Below are 20,074 nucleotides of genomic sequence, written 5' to 3'. Positions count from 1 at the left end.
CTTCCTGCTTAACTGTCATCCTTTGCATGGAGGAGCTTCTCAAATATGAATGGTGACCGTCACAAGGGGTTTGAATCTGGAAGGACTGAGGAGCTGGGTACTTGGGTTTTTATTAATTAAAGTGAATTATTTAAGTATAATGAGGCCAACAAGCATGATTTGGACCTTATGTTAAGTAACTAACTGTTTTCATGGAAGCACTTGGTATTTCAGCTTTGGGACAGAGCTGTCTTTGAAGAACATCATAATTGTAGTGAGTTTTTACTGGAACTGGAATCAAAACAGTTGTTTAATCAGTTTTAGGTCATATTAACACTGATTAATGGACTTACCCAGAGTCTCATAGCATTACGTCACTGATGTCAACAAACATCCAAGATTTTAGTCCACACAACCCTCTCTATAATGGGCTGATTACAGCACTCCATTTAGATCTCAAGTTACACAATTTTCTATTTACGGTAATATTTTTTGCAGTGAGTGAACATGTAACTGTGATGTCATAGTGAAGGTCTGCTGATTAAAATGTATAAACACAACTACAACATAAAGAGAAATGATCTACATTTATGATTTTATGGCATAAATTAAATTTGTAGCCGTACGTCCTGTTCATGCCGCCAGTGACATTGAATGCATGATGTCATCATACATTATGCATTGTCCACTTTTTCTTTTGAGGAGGCATTCAGATTACTGAACATTGTAAAGGTCATATTAAACATGCACATGCAGACAAATGAATTTTTGAATAAACCTTAAGAGCGGATGGTTCTTGAGGGAGCAGTTCACCCAAAATTGAACATTGTCATCTCAGTAGTTCCACATTTTTCTGAACACAAGAAGACATTTTGAAGAATGTTTTAACAATTTTTTGTCCATGCAATTAAAGTCAATGAAGCCCCAAAACTCTATTATTTATTCTATGGACTAAACAATGAAAACTATTCCTTTAAAGCAGATTGAATTTAATTATATTAATTTCACAGCGTTATCTGCCTGTATAAATATAAAGTTAAGCCAATCTTATTAAGTTTAAACAACGTCTGATGACTTTAAACCTTTTAACATGGCAGCATCAGTAATACATAAACACATCTTTTTTCATATTTGAAAGTAGAAGATTGTTTCGGTCTAGGTTCCGGTTTAAGAATCACGAATTGTTGGTATTAAATTTTCTTGGAGTATAATTGAGTACTGCAAAAATTTTATGATTCACTTATACTTTATCAGGGCAATTATAATCTCAAAAGATTGGGAAAATCTCCCACATATGTTTATGTTAGTAAACCTGTATAGTTTGATCATGGGATTATCAGTGTGCTGTGCGGTTTAGTTGATTTGTAACATCTCACACTCACAGTTTTTACAGGTCATGATATCCTTGTCTGATCTATGTCCCATCCTTTACGGCATGCACCCATCAGCCTCTTCCGGTCAGTGGTGCACCATCTGCTTTCTCAAGGGAGCCTTATTCTGGAGGGGACCTGATGATGCACCCTTCACAATTCTGATGAGAGAAGCACCCTCCCTCCGTCGTCTTCCTCTGATTTTCCTTTTCTCTCACTCACACGCTCTCTTGCTCTCAGCAGTCACACAGCTAGCGTGACTACTGAAGGCTTTTCACTGCAGGGAACCCTTGCCTGCTACTGTTGCTGAGTGGGTTTGAACGAGACCCATTCAAAGGATGTGTTTGCTGTAGTGCTACGAGCGATTCCTGCGACATGAAGAAGTTTGTGACTATTGTTCTTCGAGGCCTGGTCAGCTTGTCTATCAAACCTGGAGATAAAACCTGGAGTAAGGAGCATGCCCGGCAGTTGAAGAGAGAGGCCAGGAGAAGACGGACTGCATCTAAGTGGGGAAAGGTGATGCAAATAGATGTCCTGCTTAGAGATGAAAGGGGGAAAGTGTTACTAATCTGTGCCTCTCAGATACGGCTGGACAGCAAAATTATTTAGGTTTTTTTCTTGAAATAAGTAGTTCAGGGAGTCAGTCAGTCAGTGCTAGAAACATTCTTTATTTTAATTTAGTGAGAATTTTATGTTAAATATTCTCAGAAGTGGCGACCTCACCATATGAGCTGCTTTATTTTTTGATCCAAAATTGTTGCTGATGTTATTGAATAGTACATACAGAATAGTACAGCCTTTCAATCAGACTATAACTTTAATCATAAAAATGTATAGTTCTCCTGTCTAAAAGTAACCAATATCTTGCAAGGTTTCAAACACCATTTACTAAGACAGTCATTGGTTTCTTTTTTCCATCTATTTCTGCTTGGATTTGTCATATTGCCCTTAATATAAATGCTATAGCATTATGGATCTGATTGGACATATTAATATAGCGACAGGGGAGGGGAGTAGTGGGGCCTGCACAAATTTGGGGGTCTAGATGTTCTCGTCTCTGCTGGCAGAATTGGTGATTATTCATTTTCATTGTTCAGATTAATCAAGTAAGAGTTGACTGTCTGGACATCTGAATTATACATTGCTTCTCATGCTGAAAAGAAGAATTCGGTTTTCCTAGGTAACATTTATGCACTTTTCAAGAGAATAAGATTGTAAACTGTGACATGCAGGTTTTTTCGTTTCCGCTTTATTTTCTGGAGTGCTGCAGTGTTGTGGTATTTTTGACCCGTTTGAGTATTTCAAGCGAAATCAGCTTTAGCATTCAGCATTTGAAGACATTTTTTATGAGATTTGAAACCAGTAGGCTGGATGTTTACTCGAGCAGATCTCTCCATTACACAAATGCAAGAAGGCGGCTGGTGATAATGTTGCAGGACCTGGTTCTTACAGATACTCGCAGATGAATGGTTTAGATGTAGCCTAGAGCTTAAAAATTGATGTGCTATGTGTAGCTTTTTAATAAAATGTTTAGGCTTATGTTTAGTGGTTTTGAGGATCCATATTTATATTTTTAACTAAAATAACCTCAAATGTACCTTGGTGCATCTCTCGTCGCATTTCTCTGATTTAAAGTTTTGGTCATTTAGTGCCACAAAGAGGATTTTTAAATTTAGATGCTGCAAACTGATGCTTTTTTGGAAAAAAACAAAACCAAAACATCTTCCTTTAAAATGGTATGTTGTGTGGCAAAACATTTGGTTGTAATTCTCTGACTTGGTATTAACAGTTTTCCTGTTTCTATTGTGATGCTCTAAAGAGGTATATTGCTGCGACTAGCTCTGTAAAAGTTACCTTCTAAAACACCATTTATTTTTAATCCGGTGTGAATGGGCACAGAATTCAGAGCGGACGTAATCCTGTAAAAGCAGTAAGAGATCGAGAAGTACACAACAGTGTTTCTCCTCTGATGAAAGCAGGAACCTGAGCTGGAGTGAGGACAAAATGCGTGTCATACAGTCACCAGCCATGAACTGATGCTCTTCACGCTAACTGAGATGGGGATTTCTGCACCTCCTGTCAACTAGCTGGAAAGATCAGACTTCAGAAATCAACTGATTATTTTCACTAGAAAATAAGGCCATTTTTTAATCTGCGGTCTTATTCAAATTGGACATCTGTTCATTAATTCAAACTTGGCTATACAAAAGTTTTCATACCTCTACACTTCACATTCCCATTCTACCCTAGTCCTTCCTCATTTTGCCTGTTTTGTGCTCCGTATCCGGAAATTCAGATCTCTCTCCCATGTCTTATTTTCACATTCTGTGCATGTTAATTTAAATTTTCGGTTAAATGTGTTCCATGCACTGCCAATTGTCTGTATTTTACTAAATAAATATTTAATAGATAGTGGAACAGGGTATTTGTATGACATTGTAAAGAAAGTCCTTTTAAATTCTGTGGAAATCTGATGTGTGTTATGTAGAATTCTGGGCTGCAGCGTTCTACCAAGCCTTCTTGTGTGTTTCTCTTGCCATATAGCTTCCTGAATCCGATCCATTTCATCCAATAAAGCAGACTCATTTCTTTTTATAAACCACTTTAATTGTCTTCATCCTCATTACAAATTATGTTTTAAAACTAAACTTGATCTTAATGGCGTTACTTTAGATCAGTAGAGTGTATAAATTAGAAGAACAAACAATAAACCCCAGAACACTCCTGATGAATGATGTGCGCTTTTGTTGTTTACTGAAATCCCTTTTGACAGCATAACTCATTGGGACTTTATCTAGCACTCTGTGTGCGTGACTTCTGCAGAAGTTGGCTGCGGTTGGTGCCGGTGCTCAGATAAACGTGTCATTCTGTTTGATGCAGTAACAGTGCGTGTGCCGAATGCAAAATATTTTTCTCTTGCACTACTCTGCACTGCTTGAGACCTTGACAACAATGACAAACCTATCTGTCAGGCATGGGGAATTTTTCAACAAGCTGAACCAAAGTGCATTTCTCTCTCACAATGCCAACTCCTTGCTGACAGGTGTTTTCTACAGTATTGTTTTTGCAGCACCTGCAACCTCTCTCTCATATTGGTCCTTACTATATACTTTATTTTTCTGTATATGTTAGTATATTTTAATTATTTTATTTTATTCTACAAACTCTTTTGGGAATAGGAATATTTAATTAAATTGAGTTAAATCTGGGCAGTAAGTGAGTCAGATATTAAATCATTAACCACTCAAATGAGTGAGTCATTCATTCTGATTCAGATCAAAAAATGCTTTTGTTTGAATTCCTGGTCAATTTATTAAAGGCAGAACATAAGCACAATTTGTTTGTGAATCAGACGCTATTGTTGTTTGTATGAAGTCAGTGAGGCAAATGCAATATTCATGTATTTATTGTCTTTGTTCCATTTTGTGACAAACAGTCATTTCATATTGAGTCTAGACAACAGACTCCACTCAAAATAAATTCTTGTTGTGCTGTATTCAGCAGCAACACAGCATATTCACTGAGTAAAGGTGCACGGAATAATCTTTTAGACCAAGCTAGGTATTTTCTTTTGTAGATTTGTAGGTTAAATTGTTTTTAGTTAGTGTTTAAGGGTAGTAGTCCTGTTTGATTTTTTTCTTGTGAACCCAATATCCATGTTCCATGTTTGTGTTTGCAGTGTTTTAAATCTTCTCTGAGGGGCTTTCCTCAGATTATCCAGCTTCTCCGCAGGTCTCCTGGACCCTTTTGCACTTGAGTGTTTTGTTCTCCCTGCAGTTTTAGTTTTCACCTTTTCTTTGCCCTTCACACACATTCTTTGTGCACGGCCTACATATTTCCATTCTAGTGTTGCGGCACACAAAATCTATTGTTGCGTGAATACACAAGAGTCATTTCGGTGTTTTGAAAAACCTTGTATGGCCTAAATATTTCGGTCCTAGTATTTCTCCACACAGAGTTCAGTGAAACTGACCTGATCCAATTGTTTCTTTCAACTCTATGCACAAAAGAATGTCATTATGGTGTTTCTACATTTGACAGGTCTGCTTCAGCGCAAGAGCCCTTTCTTCTCCTACACACCTGTGTTTTGAACTGCCCTCCATTCATTTCAACAGAAAATATCTGGATGCTTTGGAGGAAGAGAGCATTTGGATGGGTTTTGTAAGAGTATAAATCTTTTGTAACATTATTTTAGTAATGTTTTCTGTTTCTAAATGACCTGAAAACAATCAACTTGACAGCTTAGTGTGTGAAAATTCTTTATAAAGTAATTTAAGTACTTTATCTCACGCGACTTGTGAAGAAAATGAAAAGACGAGGTAAATATATGTGAGCAGAATATTTGTGGTGTTTTCTAGCTGTAAATATTTGTCATGCACGAATGTGTATATTTAGGATACATGCTATCTAGCTAGCTATAAAAAATAAGCCCTGACTAGACAGATTAGTCCACATATTTAAAATGTAATTTCCATTACAGAATATTATTAAAAACACTACATCATTTGTGATGTGATGGAAATGGTATCTGACTTGGTAACCAGTAATATATTACTCATATTAAACTCTTTTCAAAAACACTTTTCTACCTCAGGCAAAAAGCACCCATAGCTTAAAAACACCCATTTATCAAGTTGTCTTGGACATACTTGCTTTTCTCTTAAGACTCAGCACCACACAAAGGTCAGGCTTACTTCTTATTTGGAATTATGTCAGGTAAATTTTGAACCTTTATATAATGTGCTTTTTCTGGAGTTTTTGGTTGGTATTCTGTCTCTATCCGTGAAAATATACCTACCATAAAATTACAGACCCTTCATTTCTTCAAGATCAGCAGGGTGTCAAATAAATAAATATATCCCTCAATGTGTAACACATAAAAAAGGTTTCTTCAGCCACGTGATCCTGATGTGCTTCTGTCTGTCTTGAAAGATGTCACGTGTCATACAGGCCGTATCACAGACCTCTGTTGTGACTGGTTGAGATGATTGTGTGATGTTGATGTAATGAATCTGTCTTTTACTCTCTGCTAAGCTGCGCAGTGACACATTTCATGAAGTGTCCTTTTTTTACTCCATACACATAATATCAAGAATGGTAAAGGTACATTGTTTGGAATAGTGTGTTTGTTGAAATACTTGCGTGAAAGTGGCAGTACAGTACCATATAGCAGACAGTAGACGATCATGCTCTCCTCTTTTCATTAGGGAGCTAATGTTTACGTCACTCCTCTTCTTGATCTTCCTCTCTGCCTTTCTTGCTCTTTCTCTCTTCATTTTTGCATCAAACCATCCATCTCTTCTCTGTCACACTGCACTTAGAGCAGCACTAACAGCTCACCACACCTGTCAGTCACTATCAATCTGACAGGCCCAGGCTCCTCCCTCTGTTAGAGTCTGTTATAATTGAGGGGAGGGTCTAGAAATCTCATCAACAACCATAATGTGTTGTATAGTTGTGCTTCCTGTATCCAACAACTTAAGATGTAAAGTTATAATAACTAAATTGCTAATTAATCCATGACTGATGCCGTTTGAGTTGTTTTGAGCAATGACACTGCCCCCTTGTGTACTTATGGGTGACTGTGAATGCCTGCTCTTCAGTCTTTGGTATGAAATATAAAAACCATTGTCTCTTTTTGTCTCCCAGATGATTTTAACGGTGTATTTGAGTGATGGGGAGCAGGCGCTGACAGAGGTTCCCATCACTCCAGAGACGACGTGTCGTGATGTGGTGGAGTTCTGTAAGGAGCCTGGAGAAAGCGGCTGCCACCTGGCCGAGGTTTGGCGTGGAAATGGTGAGTTCCCCATTATAACAATGTTTGTAATCTCATCCCTCTTGTCTTTATCAGTTTATAACAAGTGAACACAGTAATTGTAGGTAATGACTGTTGCAGGATATGAATTAGTCTTTTATTGACTGCAGTTCTTAAACTCACATCGTCAATATTTTACACTTTTTAAAGCACTCAGCCTTTCTTGAAATCATTTGTACAGACTCCAGTATCCTCTGATTTTCTCACCTTCCCACTCTGGCGGTTTCTTTCAGTAAAAAACATTCAGTGCTTTTATTCTTTCAAAGATGCTCCCAAATCTGGCTGCAAAGAAAAACACGCTCACTTAGTCCTTTCAGACATAACTGCTACTTCTGTTCTGACAGATGGGTCCATTTTTTTCCCCTTCATTTTTCCATTTCCCTTGATGATAGTGATTTGTATAAACAGCTGTGTGCCAGAAATGTTATCTTTACTCAGGGAGCCTCCTTTCACAAGGCCTTCCATCAGCACTGTGTCCTTTCATCTTGAAGTGCATCTGTCATTGAAATTGTGATGAGCCAAGTTATTTTACAGCAGGTGATGGATCACACAAGATTCGACCTTAGTGTTTAGTTACTAAGTGGATATTTTGCCTCACCAAATCTTTTATTGTGTTTTTTTAGTGGTTTAGGCTTTTCTCTGAGACTCTCAAAATATCTATTATTTAATTGATCATTAAAACATTCACAACTTTATTGAGCAGTTCATTCAAAAATCATAATTCAGTTATTAATTACACATCCTCATGTCATTTCAAATCTGTTCAACTCAAATTCCACACAACCTAAGCTTTGATGCTTCAAAAAGTAAAAAAACAATAGTTTGTAAAAGTAATCCATATGGCAAACGGCAGTGTTGGGGAGTAACTAATTACATGTAACGGCGTTACGTAATTTAATTACAAAATTAATGTAACTGTAATTAGTTACAGTTACTAAGAAAAAATGAGTAATTAAATTACAGTTACTTATGAATTTTTTAACGATTACAAAGGGGATTACATTTGAATATTTACACACATCCACATACAGATTTAACTGATTTCTTTCCCAAATTGCACTGACTGTTCTAAGACATATGCCCTAATAATTTCCGGGATGCGGAAATATAGTCTGGTTCCTAGAATCCAGTCATAAAAACGGAATGCCTAACGCGGACGGAATATGCCACATTTTGGATGACTAAATCAAAAGTAGGTCAGTACACTTGAATCAAAACATGACATGGACGGGTGTCTGTGAATATCAAGCCCCCAAAATGCAATATATGACTCCTGCACGTTCTGCGTGTCAGTTGAAATCACGCGCGGACTGCACACCGGGAGAACCGGACAATTCCCGGTGGCCTGCCAGCTTCCTGAGTCTTCCTCAACTTATCCCAATATTTTAATATCATTATTGTATAATTGCCTGCCGAATGTACTAAAGCGATCATTTGCGAATCCGCCATTTGATAATTAAATCTCTAATAAATCTGTTAGTCGTGACTCGGGCGCTCTCCGCGCCTCCGCCAAACGGTGGCCAAAGAGTGGACTGTGGAAGCGCACAGCTGGAACAGAGAAGCAGAACTACTGTTCAGGGTTTCAGGTCAGTTTAATCTGTAAAGATGCTTTTTTGTCTTTTTTTTTTTTTTTTTTTTTTTTTTATCAAGCAGCAGCACGTTGTTCATCAGTCATCACTCAAAATATATAAAGGACATCATTATTATCTGTTGTAATGTTACAGAAGTAATTTAGTAATTTAAATGGTTACTATTGTTTAACTGTGGTAACCAAAAATGTAAAATTATTTTATAAATTTATTTATTTAAAAATAAATACGAATCGATTTGCAAAACAATAAACCATACAAGGTTATTGTACTTTTATATAGGCTAATAAAAGCATGGTAAATTTTTGTAAGGGAAAAACATGACTCGTGTACAGTATTAGGATTTTTCTATAAATATATTGTAGTATTGTAGAGTATTGTATTGTAAAGTACAGTTTTGTTCAATCTTGAGTATTAAGATGGATAACGGGGCAAAATAAAGAGACTGAAGAGAAAAATGGAAGTGAAGGTGCTGTTCAGGAGAGAACTTTTAATTATTTGACATGTCCCCATATTAGAGATTTAAACCTTTTTTATGTCAGGTCCATACAAAAAATAGTATTGTCCATGAATTTGTTTGTATGAGTTTGAATTTTCCATTCTGATTTTTTTTTTTTCCAGTCTGCCCCTCCTGTAAATTAATGGCAAAGACATGCAGTTTCATTTACTACACATAGGCCTACTGAAGCTCGCAGTGTTTTCAACCTCTGCCGTCTCAATATATGAGTACACGAGCACATACACATAATTTCTAGAACTGCTCTGTCACTTCATGCATTTTACTTATTTTGAGAAAACTATCATCATATCATATATAAAGAGACAGCAGTTTAAAAAAAAAAAAAACAATGTTTCAGGAGTTTATTAAACAGCATATGACACATGCTTATTAGATAACTGTATTTGAGTTGATATATATGCTTTTATTTATTATAATGTTCACAAATTTAGAAAAGTAATCAAAAAGTACTCAAAAGTAATTAGTTACATTACTTTAATAAAGTAATTGAAAAAGTTACACTACTATTACATTTTAAACAGGGTAACTTGTAATCTGTAACCTATTACATTTCCAAAGTAACCTTCCCAACACTGGCAAACGGAAACTCAACCTCGTTGGTTGTCACGGGTCAATCAAGTATGGCTAAGTTTCCATTTAGCATATTTCGTTTGCTCTATTTATGTGAATAAAACATAAATGAAATCTGTTTATCAATAAAGCAAGCGTGTATCTTCAGAAAACTTGGATTTTAACTAACATCTATTCATATGGATTACTTACACAATGTCTTTATGAAATAATTTGATGCTTCTTAATTTTGGTTAAGCATCCACCTAGCAACCACCTTAGCAACTATTTTGAAACAACCACCCACAACATCGTAGCATCATGGCTGTGACTTTTACATGAGTAAAAGATTGTCAACCTTTTTTACATTTAGCTGAAACATCTGGCTCCAGGTTTTTAGGTTAAATTTGGCTGCTCTTTCTTTCTTCATTAATGTCGCAGAGCCTGTGTGTTTTTCTGATATTCTCCACTTTCATACTTTCTTCTGTTTTTCTGTCTTTTTATCCGATTCCCCTTTGGATGGTTGCCAGGGTTCCAGATGTCCCGTCACCTGTTAGCAATATCCAAATTTTGTTTTTCCCCCTCTATGTCTTTGTTGCCCACCCAGCCCCACCACAGTCTTCTGGCTGGACGCCACGTTTGATTCAGTTTCATGTCTTCTTTGTTCTCTTGATCTTGTTCCTCTGTTCTTTCTCTTCAGGTGTGGCTTTAAGTGTGTAACACTTCTCAGCAGGAGATGATCTCTTTCCTGCTCGCTCTGTGAACACACTATCTCCTCATCTTTTTACAATTTTTTTTTTCCAGAGGAACAAAAATTATGTTTCTGACCTTTCTAAAATTAGAGTGGCTTGTTGTTTTAATGCCATGTCTTATGTTTTCCCCTCTCCAGAGCGAGCCGTACCCTTTGACCACATGATGTATGAGCACTTGCAGAAATGGGGCCCCAGAAAGCAGGAGGTGAAGTTTTACCTACGCCACGAAGACTCGCCCACTGAAAGCAGCGATCAGGGTGAGAACACTCCCACTTGGCTGGCTACAGGCCACGTCTCGCCCACTACAGCTCTCCTCTCATTGGCTGAAAGTGGCTGAATGTGTTTCATTCCCTTTTCAGTGGCCTTCAAAATGAGAAAGAAAGAGACAAGCACATCCTGGCTGAACAATGCAGAGTTCTGTTCCCGATTCCTTTATGTTGTGCTTTTTTTTTTTTTACAAAACATATGATCTCAAAGTAGCTTTGAAAGTGTCTTTGCCTTCAAATTACAGTGAGCAAGGCATTGTCAACTGGGAAAATAGTACCACAGTTAAATCATATCAGATACCATATTTAAGTGATATAGTTGAAATGAACTCCAAGCATATCTCAAACTGAGAATTAATTAAGCTTAAAAAATGCACAACTTTTTCAGCACTGCTGTTGTGATTTAAGTAATGTGTTACTGGTTATATAATCAAACACCTTGCTTCGCCTCTGTCCACACTCACCTTTACTGGACATGTACAAACACATTCAGACAGCTTATGTGTAACTAATTACTTTCAAATTGAGACTATTATAACATAATGAAACTATTGCAAAATGGAAATTTAGAAAATGTTAATTGCGCAATATTTCAGGCTTATTTTTCATAATCTGTGAATTTATTTGATTAATTGGATAAAAATAACCTAAGGTAGATGAATCCTGGTTATACTATTGTTCAATGTTTAAAATCTAAATAAATGAATACATTTAAAATATAGTTACATCTTATATTACAAAAAAAAGTTTATTCATTGTTTTAAATCAGAAGGGACAGATTAAATCACTGATTCATCTGTGCTGTCTGTGTATGCGTCCAGATTGCTTATGTGTGGAAAGTATAACACGGGCTTAATGCTGCTATATGTATGTGATTCTTTTTAGGGGTGTTTTCTCCATTTCTTTATCCCATCATTCTGTGAGATTTTTCCTATCATTGTAGGCAGGATTAGCTTGTAGTGAGTGTCTACACGGATTAAGGCATAAACCTGAAGCCCCGTGTGTGGGAGGGGAAAAAAGTGGAAATAATCCACTAAAAGCACAAGCTCCTTTCCCAGTGTCACATGGCAATAACAGACGGGCTTTTAAACTTCTCCTCCAGTCTTGTGAGGATGTACATAGATGCTTTTTGTGTTCATTCATGATTATATTTCACAACTGAAAGTGTTTTTTTGTTGCTAGAATCATTGTATTTTATTTATCCACTCTTAGGGAGCCAGCAGTCTCAGGAGCAGCCCAGCAGGAGAGGAGGAAGCAGCTCAGACACGAACAACGAGAACGGGGTTAGTTCATATCACATCCTCATCAAAATCTGGGCCTTCTTTTTTCTAATCTTAGCATTGTGGTTATTCCAAATGCAGCCTAGGGGGTTGAATTCCACTTGCTTATATTATCTAATGCTTAATAGCAGCTGCAAAGTTCTGGCTGAAATTGACACTCTTAAGTACCGAAGCGTTTCGATCACGTCACGTTATTCAGTTCTTCTCTCTTAACCCGAGCCAAACGCAGCCAGATCTGTCACGTCCCAGAATCACTCCCCATTTTCTTTCATATAAGCATTTGTCACATCACTCATTCTTTTTGTGATCGGCTTCCTGCAAAGATTGGTCCACTGAGCTCGTCTCCTCCGACCATCTGGAGCAGATTTCAACAGGGGGAAAGCCAGGCTCCAGAAAGCGGAACTAATTCCACCTTTAGGGAGAAAGATGACTGTAGACCACCAGCGTATGGAACAAGAAGATACATGCATTTGAGGGATAAATGCATTTATGCTTTTTTTCTTTTGTACAGCTGTCTTAGTCTTCAGAGATGGAGTGAAGGCACAGGTAGTTGGTCCGTGTGGGAGCTGATTAGTGATGCTGTTGCCACCCAGGCATGAAGTCTCTTCAGTCTCTCAGTGCTTAGCACACACTTATTTCTGACAGGTGCTGCCTTCCTGTAGGGACTGTTACACAACACACCTGTCTGCCTGTTTTTTCAGGTACCCATATGGCTCTCATTTTGACTCTGTTTGTGAATCAAGAGGGGTTAACTTGTATTGCTGTGGCATTTTGGCTAGACTCGCCAATGACTCTGAACATTCTTGATATAATTTGATTAAATGGTTTAGTTTGACAACCGAGGATTAATTTGCCATCTGTACTGAAGAAACAGAGGGTGAGACAGAATGATAATTGCTCTGCCATTATAATAGTTGACCTGAAAGAGATAGCGGATTGTATAAGATAATGATAATGAAGCTAAGAATGCTTGCGTCACATTATCATTTCTGTTCCGAGATATTTTGGAGTATATCAACATAACAGCAGTAAATATAATATACTGTTTTATCGTTACTGGACAAAATTTTACCTTCGCTAACGTCAAATAATTCTCCTTGATTGTGATGACGTGCTGTTGTCCCCTGACTGATTCTGAGCCTCAGAGTACAGATAAAGGGCCGTTCACACCAAGCACGATAAAGATATAGTTCTAAAAATCGTTCTCAATATTAAACAGCGGAGTCCACACCACAACTATAACGATAAATGCAAAGAGAAACGATATCGTTGGAATCACTTTCAGAACGATTTTTTTTTCCTGATGAACGATAAAAACATTGGCAACCAATCAAAATCAATCCTGCTGTAACGAGGTTGAGAATTTAAAGCAGCAGACGCGAATCCGCTTAGAATACACAGACAATATTGTTCGCTGGTGTGGACACTAATATTGTTATCTTTATAGTTATCTTGATAGTTATCGTTCTTGGTGTGAACGGGCCTTAAGACACACTCCTGTCATATTTCGCAACAGCTGGTTTTTTTTTTTTTGGGGGGGGGGGGGTTGTTTAATCGGATTTCTCTGGCCTCATCTTAGTCTGTCTACTTCTAAACATGAACAGTCCCAAAGAAGAAGCCCATCCCTGTACTTAAAGTAATATCCTTACCTCCCTAGCCAGCATTCAAGGCAAGTCATCACTGGCACACAAACACTGTGCTGATTCTGTGTGTGTGTGTGTGTGTGTGTGTGTGTGTGTGTGTGTGTGTGTGTGTGTATGAGATATAGTAAAATTCTTTACAACCTCATAACACCTTCTCTTGTGTTGTTATTCGTTTCGTGATATAACAGAGGATCATCCTCGTGGTTTTACAGCAGGGCTGTTTTTTCTGTTCTAACTTCTCTGTCTTTCTGAAGATGTTTATCTCTCTCTTACACACACACACACACTCACACACACACACACACACAGCTTTCACAGTAGGGTAAATCCATGAATGTGTGGCCACTGGCCAGCCTGTAAATGGGAACATTTTTCTCCTTATGAAATAGTGGGTGGCCCCATTTCTCTCATTTCCTCTCGTTGTCACTCCATCTGTTTTCTTTAGCAAGAGTCTCCTTTCTAACCGCGTGCAGTGTCAGAGGGTCACCGTGGCCCTGTCTGCAGTGGAGCGTGGCGGTGCGTACTGGGACCTTCAGTCATCTTTGTCATTCCCCTCTACTTGTTCATTTTGTCTCCTTTTTCGTTCCATCACTCCATCCCTGCACACTTCACTCATCTACACAGCTAGGGCTGACTTTGTGCCCCAGGGACAGTCCAAAAGGTAAGGACGCCTATGCTCTCAATGCATAAAGAGACCGTCCTGCTCAAGATCTCTTTTCAATAATACATTTCTGAACAGCTCAGGCTCCTAATGCATTGCTATGGTTGAATCTGTGTGTGGTCCATTGTACTTGGCAAGTAATAAGAACTTTCAGTCTTTCTCTTCTGTTGAGTCTTTGTGATAGATTAAGTGGGTAATAGGTTGGTCTGTGGTGTGTAATTGAGCTAGAGCCACTGCTTATATAGGAAGACCATGTCCGTCCATCACACATACAGAGTTATGAGCTCCAGAACACTGAACTGTGTGGGCAGATCATGTTTTATAAAGTTGAAGCTGTTCCTCTGTGTGGGCAGATACTCTCTCCAGGGCTTTACATGTTCCAGGATTTGCTGTTTCTTCACTCATCTTCATTCTTTTCATCATTAATTTTAAGTATTTAAAATGTCTCTTGATCTTTTATTCTTTTAGTTTCTACCTTATTTTCTCCACGGAAACAATTATGCATTAAGGTGTGAGCTTTAACGCAACTTTATGATTTCAGGTTTTTTGTTGATTGCTTGTTAGTTTTTGGTGTTTCTAATGAGTTATCCATTATGTATGTACACAGGGATTAAAGTTTTCAGTCGCAACAATGGATTTCCGTCAATTGGAAAAAATGAGGGGAAAAGAAACATGTAGCGTGTTATTGTTGTTGTTATGCTGGTACACCACATCTGTTTATTATTTTTACCTATTTTTACCTATGGGTCACCATACTTGGCTGAATGTAACGTCACTTTCTTTTCTTTCTTTTCTTATGCTTTTCCACTCTCCCCTACACACACAGAAGGACCATGAATGCATTTTCTATGCTGAACCCCCGTGATGAGTTTAACAACATTTGCAGCGCAGATTACAGTTCACTGCAAAGTGCAGTTTCACTTTTTATAGATTTTTCATATTTTAACGTCTGAAAACAAAGAAATTAAAACTTAAATATTAGTAGTGAAATTTTACAGTTGTACTCTAAAATAAAATTATTTTTCTTAAATAATTTCTAAGATTAGGCTTAAAATAATTGTAATATTAAATAGTTTTTTTTATCTCAAATATTTTGAGTCGTCGAATGGAAAAGTTTGGGAACCCCTGTTCTAAAGTATAGCTTATCATAACATTGATTTAATGTCTTTTACATCCTCTCTTAAGATTTGTACAGCTTTCAGTCCAGTGCCGATAAATGTGTGCCGGTCTAATTCTTAATGTGGAAAGCGGATTATGTGTTTGCTTCCTCCATGCCAAGAGTCACAGCTGAACATGCTGTCCATGTGGGTGCAGTCTGTGAAGTGATGAAGGATGGATACTTAAATCGCTTGACTTGTTATAAAACTCCTTGGTTGTGCATCATATCATCAAAATCATATTTCTGTCAAAAGATGAGATTAACTTTTATCTGATATTTCACCAGCCAGCTTTGATTAATGTTCTTTGGTAAAATGTAACATTGCATCCTAAGCAGCTTTGATTGAGAAACACTGCCCTGCAGAGATGCAGTATTTAATGCCAGAGTTTGTCCCGCAATTTATTTTTTTAATTTTGAAGACGATTTAAATACGAATGTTCTGCATGTTCATTTGATTGCCAGAAAATACAAAACACAAAGTTTGTGAAAAAAATATTATTTATTATTATTTATTCATTTTATAAGTTTACATTTGGAAAAGCTGTGCTTCCTGCATAAACCCTGTTGGTTTGGCAGTAGCTTGCTTGCCCTACACAGTTACCTTGTTTAATTTCTTAATTCAAGTTCTATATTTTTTGTTCTATTTGTGATCAATTTATTTATAATAAGTGAAGTTTAGTCTTAAGTACATTGATGTCAGACTCATTTTGAATAATAAAGGTGTATTGTTAGATTGTTTAATACCCGGCCTCCACTACATAGGCTTATGTTTGTCCCATCATTATAAGTGTTTGAGCACCACATTTCAGTTCAAAATCATTACAAAAAATGTGTGCGTATATATATATATATATATATATATATATATATATATATATATATATATATATATATATATATATATATATTCTGTTTATGTAGACTATATATTGTATTCTAAATACAGTACCAGTCAAAAGTTTTAACACACGAATGGGAAGTGTGCCCAAACTATTGACTATACTGTCCTATAATATAGCTTACATCGGTATCAGTCTTTATTTACTTCCTTTTATCGGTATCGGCATCAGCCCCAAAAAACCCATATCGGTCAGGCTCTACTTTCAGGATTGCTGATGTATTTAGGCAGCCATCTTTTGGAGAGTCTGGTATGTGGTTCACAAAATCTCTAAATTGGCTTTTTAGGAAATAGGATTGTCCCAGGCTTCCATCACTCCAGATTTGAAGCCTCTGGAAGGTCTGTAGCACAATATCTATAGTACATGGCCCTAGAGTCCAAGTTATTACCCACTGACCTGCTTCCTTTGTCCTCTACTGAATAAAGTGCTTTTCGGTAGTGACCAATAATGCACATAAAAGCTGTCAAAGACAACAGAAGTACACTGTAGACTTGCGTGGCATTAAAAAAAACTAATAGACTAATAGAATGATGGTGAATGATTTGCAGATCCTGAGCACCACTGACAAACATCTAATCTTTTAAAAGTAGTACTGCTGAGTGCTGTAGCGTACGTGTGATCAAGAATCTCGAAAGCAGAAGTAAAAAAACAAGCGCGCATTTTATAGGCAATTTAAATGTCTCCCCCCGTCATCACATGTGGTTGCCACAAGCCCAACGGACGCTCTTTCTAGAATCCACTGGCCTTGCCATTCTCAAGTCAGCCCACCTGTGCTCACTCAAGCTGGCCTCCATTTCTCTAGGCCACGGCCTCCGCCCACTCAAGGCCACGGTGTGTGACTCTGTTTCGTTGAGAAAGCATAACTACTTTGTTTGGCCTTCCAAAAGAGGACACGACTAGAAATCATGTTTACATCATGTTTATAATGGGTTTTGTGTTTGTCTTGTCGCTCTGGACGTTTTACATAAATTTTCAATGGAGGGACAGAAAGCTCTTGGACTAAATTTAAAATATCTTAAACTGTGTTCAGAAGATGAAAGGAGGTCTTACGGGTTTGGAACGACATGAGGGTGAGTTGTTAATGACATAATTTTAATTTTTGGATGAACTAACCCTTAAAGGGGGATAACATTTCTGTCACACACTTGAGGTATTGGGCCAATCATAATGCACTGGATAGCTGGCCAATTAGAGCACACCTCGCTTTTCAGACTGATGAGCCTTGTAAAAATCTACGCGTTTCAGAAGGAGGGGCATAGATGAGAAACCATAATGTACAGTATGTAGAAAATAATGTGTTTTTTGAACCTTTAACTACAAAGACATTTCACAAAATACACCATAAAATGTTCTTTTTAGCAGCATCATATGACCCCTTTAAATATGACAGGCTCATAACTCGTAAGACATGGGAAATACAGTTGCAAATTGACTTTGCTTTTTCATTTGGAATGCGAAAATGCTAACAGTAATGGAAGCTTTGCAATTGCATTTGGATTATGTCACAGTTTATGCGCCCACATTTGGAAAATGCAATTGAAAATACAATTTTCAATTCCTTTTGAAAAAAAGTCCTGAATATTTCTTCTTTATTTGACCTCATAGGGCTGATTATTGTTTTAACAAGCATTGAGTTTCTCCCACAGTTGAATGATCTCTTACACCTTCCCTAGAGATCCACGGCCATATTTGTACAACCGTGCTTGGTAAAAAAGGATACAAAAGTGTGAGAGCAGGCAAGATCATGCCATGCAGTCCGACTGAAGGGTATTCTCCACAGAATATCAGAAGAGACCGAGGAGTTTTTTTCCTCCGCAGAACCACCTCAGAAATGGATAATCAGATCAGTCTGTTGTATGTTGCTCCTTGTGCCACATTGCCATGGAGATGGGCTCTTTACAACCCATGTGATGTGTCCATACAGAGTTGCCTGTGTGGGTAAACAGAGCCTGACACAACTGGCCTTTAAGCCATGAATCATTCCCTAGCAAACTGAGTCAAGTCATTTTGACTTTAATGAAATTTGGAGATCTGCCATGGAGCTTGTGCTTATGGGAACTGCACACAAATCGTTATTGATCAAGCCTTGAGTATTTTGTGCTGAGGAAAGCTGAACTAAAAAAAACAGGTAAGTGTTGGTCTTACAAAGTTGTTTCAAAGTTGATCATTTACTGAAATGTTGTTTCTAAACTGGTGTCTTCATACACATTTGAGCTAATAGGCGTAACCGGCGTTTGTAATGTTGTTTGGTCTATCTGATATATATAGCCTGTTTTAGTCTCAAGAAAAGCCATGGTAGTGGAGAAAAAGTTCAATCCCTCACCCTGATTTGAAATGACAGTTGATTTGATCCAGACCTGATTGGTCTTTCTGCTCCAGGCAAAGGCCACTTTTTTTTCCTCAGCAGTCGCTAATAATTAATTGAATTGAAGGGACAGTTTTGTATCGACAGAGCACAAGCACAATCTCTTTGGACTTGTATTACACTTCAAGCGACCTCTTCAGCTCTATTTGATTGTTGTTTGACTGGTAATTTTTTTTTTTCACTTGACTCACTTGCTTATGAGATTACACACATGTAATTAGAAAGCCAAAGGTAAATGTGGCAAAGTAATTAGGCAAATGCAAATATATTTTCTACCATTCAAATGTTTTTTTGTTTATATGTAAGCATTTTTATTTGGTCAAAAGAATAAAAACAATATTATTATAAAATATTACAATTTAAAATGACTTTTTTAAAAAGTTTTCTATTTAATTAATACATTAAAATGTAATTTATACCTCTAGTAGCAAAGCTGAATTTTCAACATATTTTAGTCTTCTGTCACACGATCTTTAGTCCTTCAGAAATCTGAAACATTTAATGTTATCAATGTTGAAAACAGTTGAACTTATATTATCTTATATTTTTATGCAAACATTGTAATTTCATCAGGATTCTTCAATGAATACAAAGTTCAAAAGTTTTTATTTTTTATTTTTTATTAATTGTAACATTATAAATGTCTTTATTGTCTATTTTGAAACATTTACGTCCTTGCTGAAAAAAAGCGTTAATTTCTTTCAAATGTTATATTATTATTGGTATTGTTATTAATATAATAATTTCTGTTGTTTGTACATGCTGTTAGTTCTATTATGTAGTAACATGTTTTTTTTTGTACAAAAAAGCAGGTGAGCTTGACAAAGAAAACTGTTTTCTATGATGTCACATATTACTCTGTGTACACCTTATTTTTCTAACCTCCAGTAGCTAAAACCACTCTTATCTTAATAGATTTTGTAATTATATTGGACTGTAAAAACATGGGTGATTTAGGAGGCAATTTTCACATGTAGTGATTTTTAAAGCATAGAGATCAACAACAAAAAAGAAAAAAAAAAAAAAAAGAAAAAAAGAAATTGTGAGACATGAGCATTGACTATGAGATAATTAGAGATAATTACAATTACATGTTTTCCACCATCACATCATTGTGGAAAAAATACTACCCATGAATTATGGAAATAGATCATGGGATTAACTTGGATAATAATAGATTTAGCCATTGGCTGTAGGTGACCTGGCAATACCACGTCCACAAACATC

General features: G+C 36.9%; 1 protein-coding gene across 3 annotated transcripts in view; it reads left to right on the top strand.

The window, feature by feature from the left end:
* Positions 1-20,074, top strand: part of ppp1r13bb (protein phosphatase 1, regulatory subunit 13Bb) — a 50,915-nt gene that overhangs the window by 9,681 nt on the left and 21,160 nt on the right. For 2 of the 3 annotated variants that reach the window (XM_026291232.1, XM_026291233.1), the window contains exons 3-5: positions 6,999-7,146; positions 10,712-10,831; positions 12,053-12,123. In XM_026291232.1, the coding sequence (XP_026147017.1) occupies positions 6,999-7,146; positions 10,712-10,831; positions 12,053-12,123 (339 nt within the window). Of the gene's footprint in view, positions 1-1,709; positions 1,866-6,998; positions 7,147-10,711; positions 10,832-12,052; positions 12,124-20,074 lie in introns of those variants that run through there. The other variant, XM_026291234.1, reaches the window with a different exon arrangement.

This window comes from Carassius auratus, chromosome 20 (genome assembly GCF_003368295.1).
Source record: "Carassius auratus strain Wakin chromosome 20, ASM336829v1, whole genome shotgun sequence".
Lineage (NCBI taxonomy): Eukaryota > Metazoa > Chordata > Actinopteri > Cypriniformes > Cyprinidae > Carassius > Carassius auratus.
Note: the sequence above shows the minus strand (reverse complement) of the source record. Positions and strands in the feature narration are given on the sequence as shown.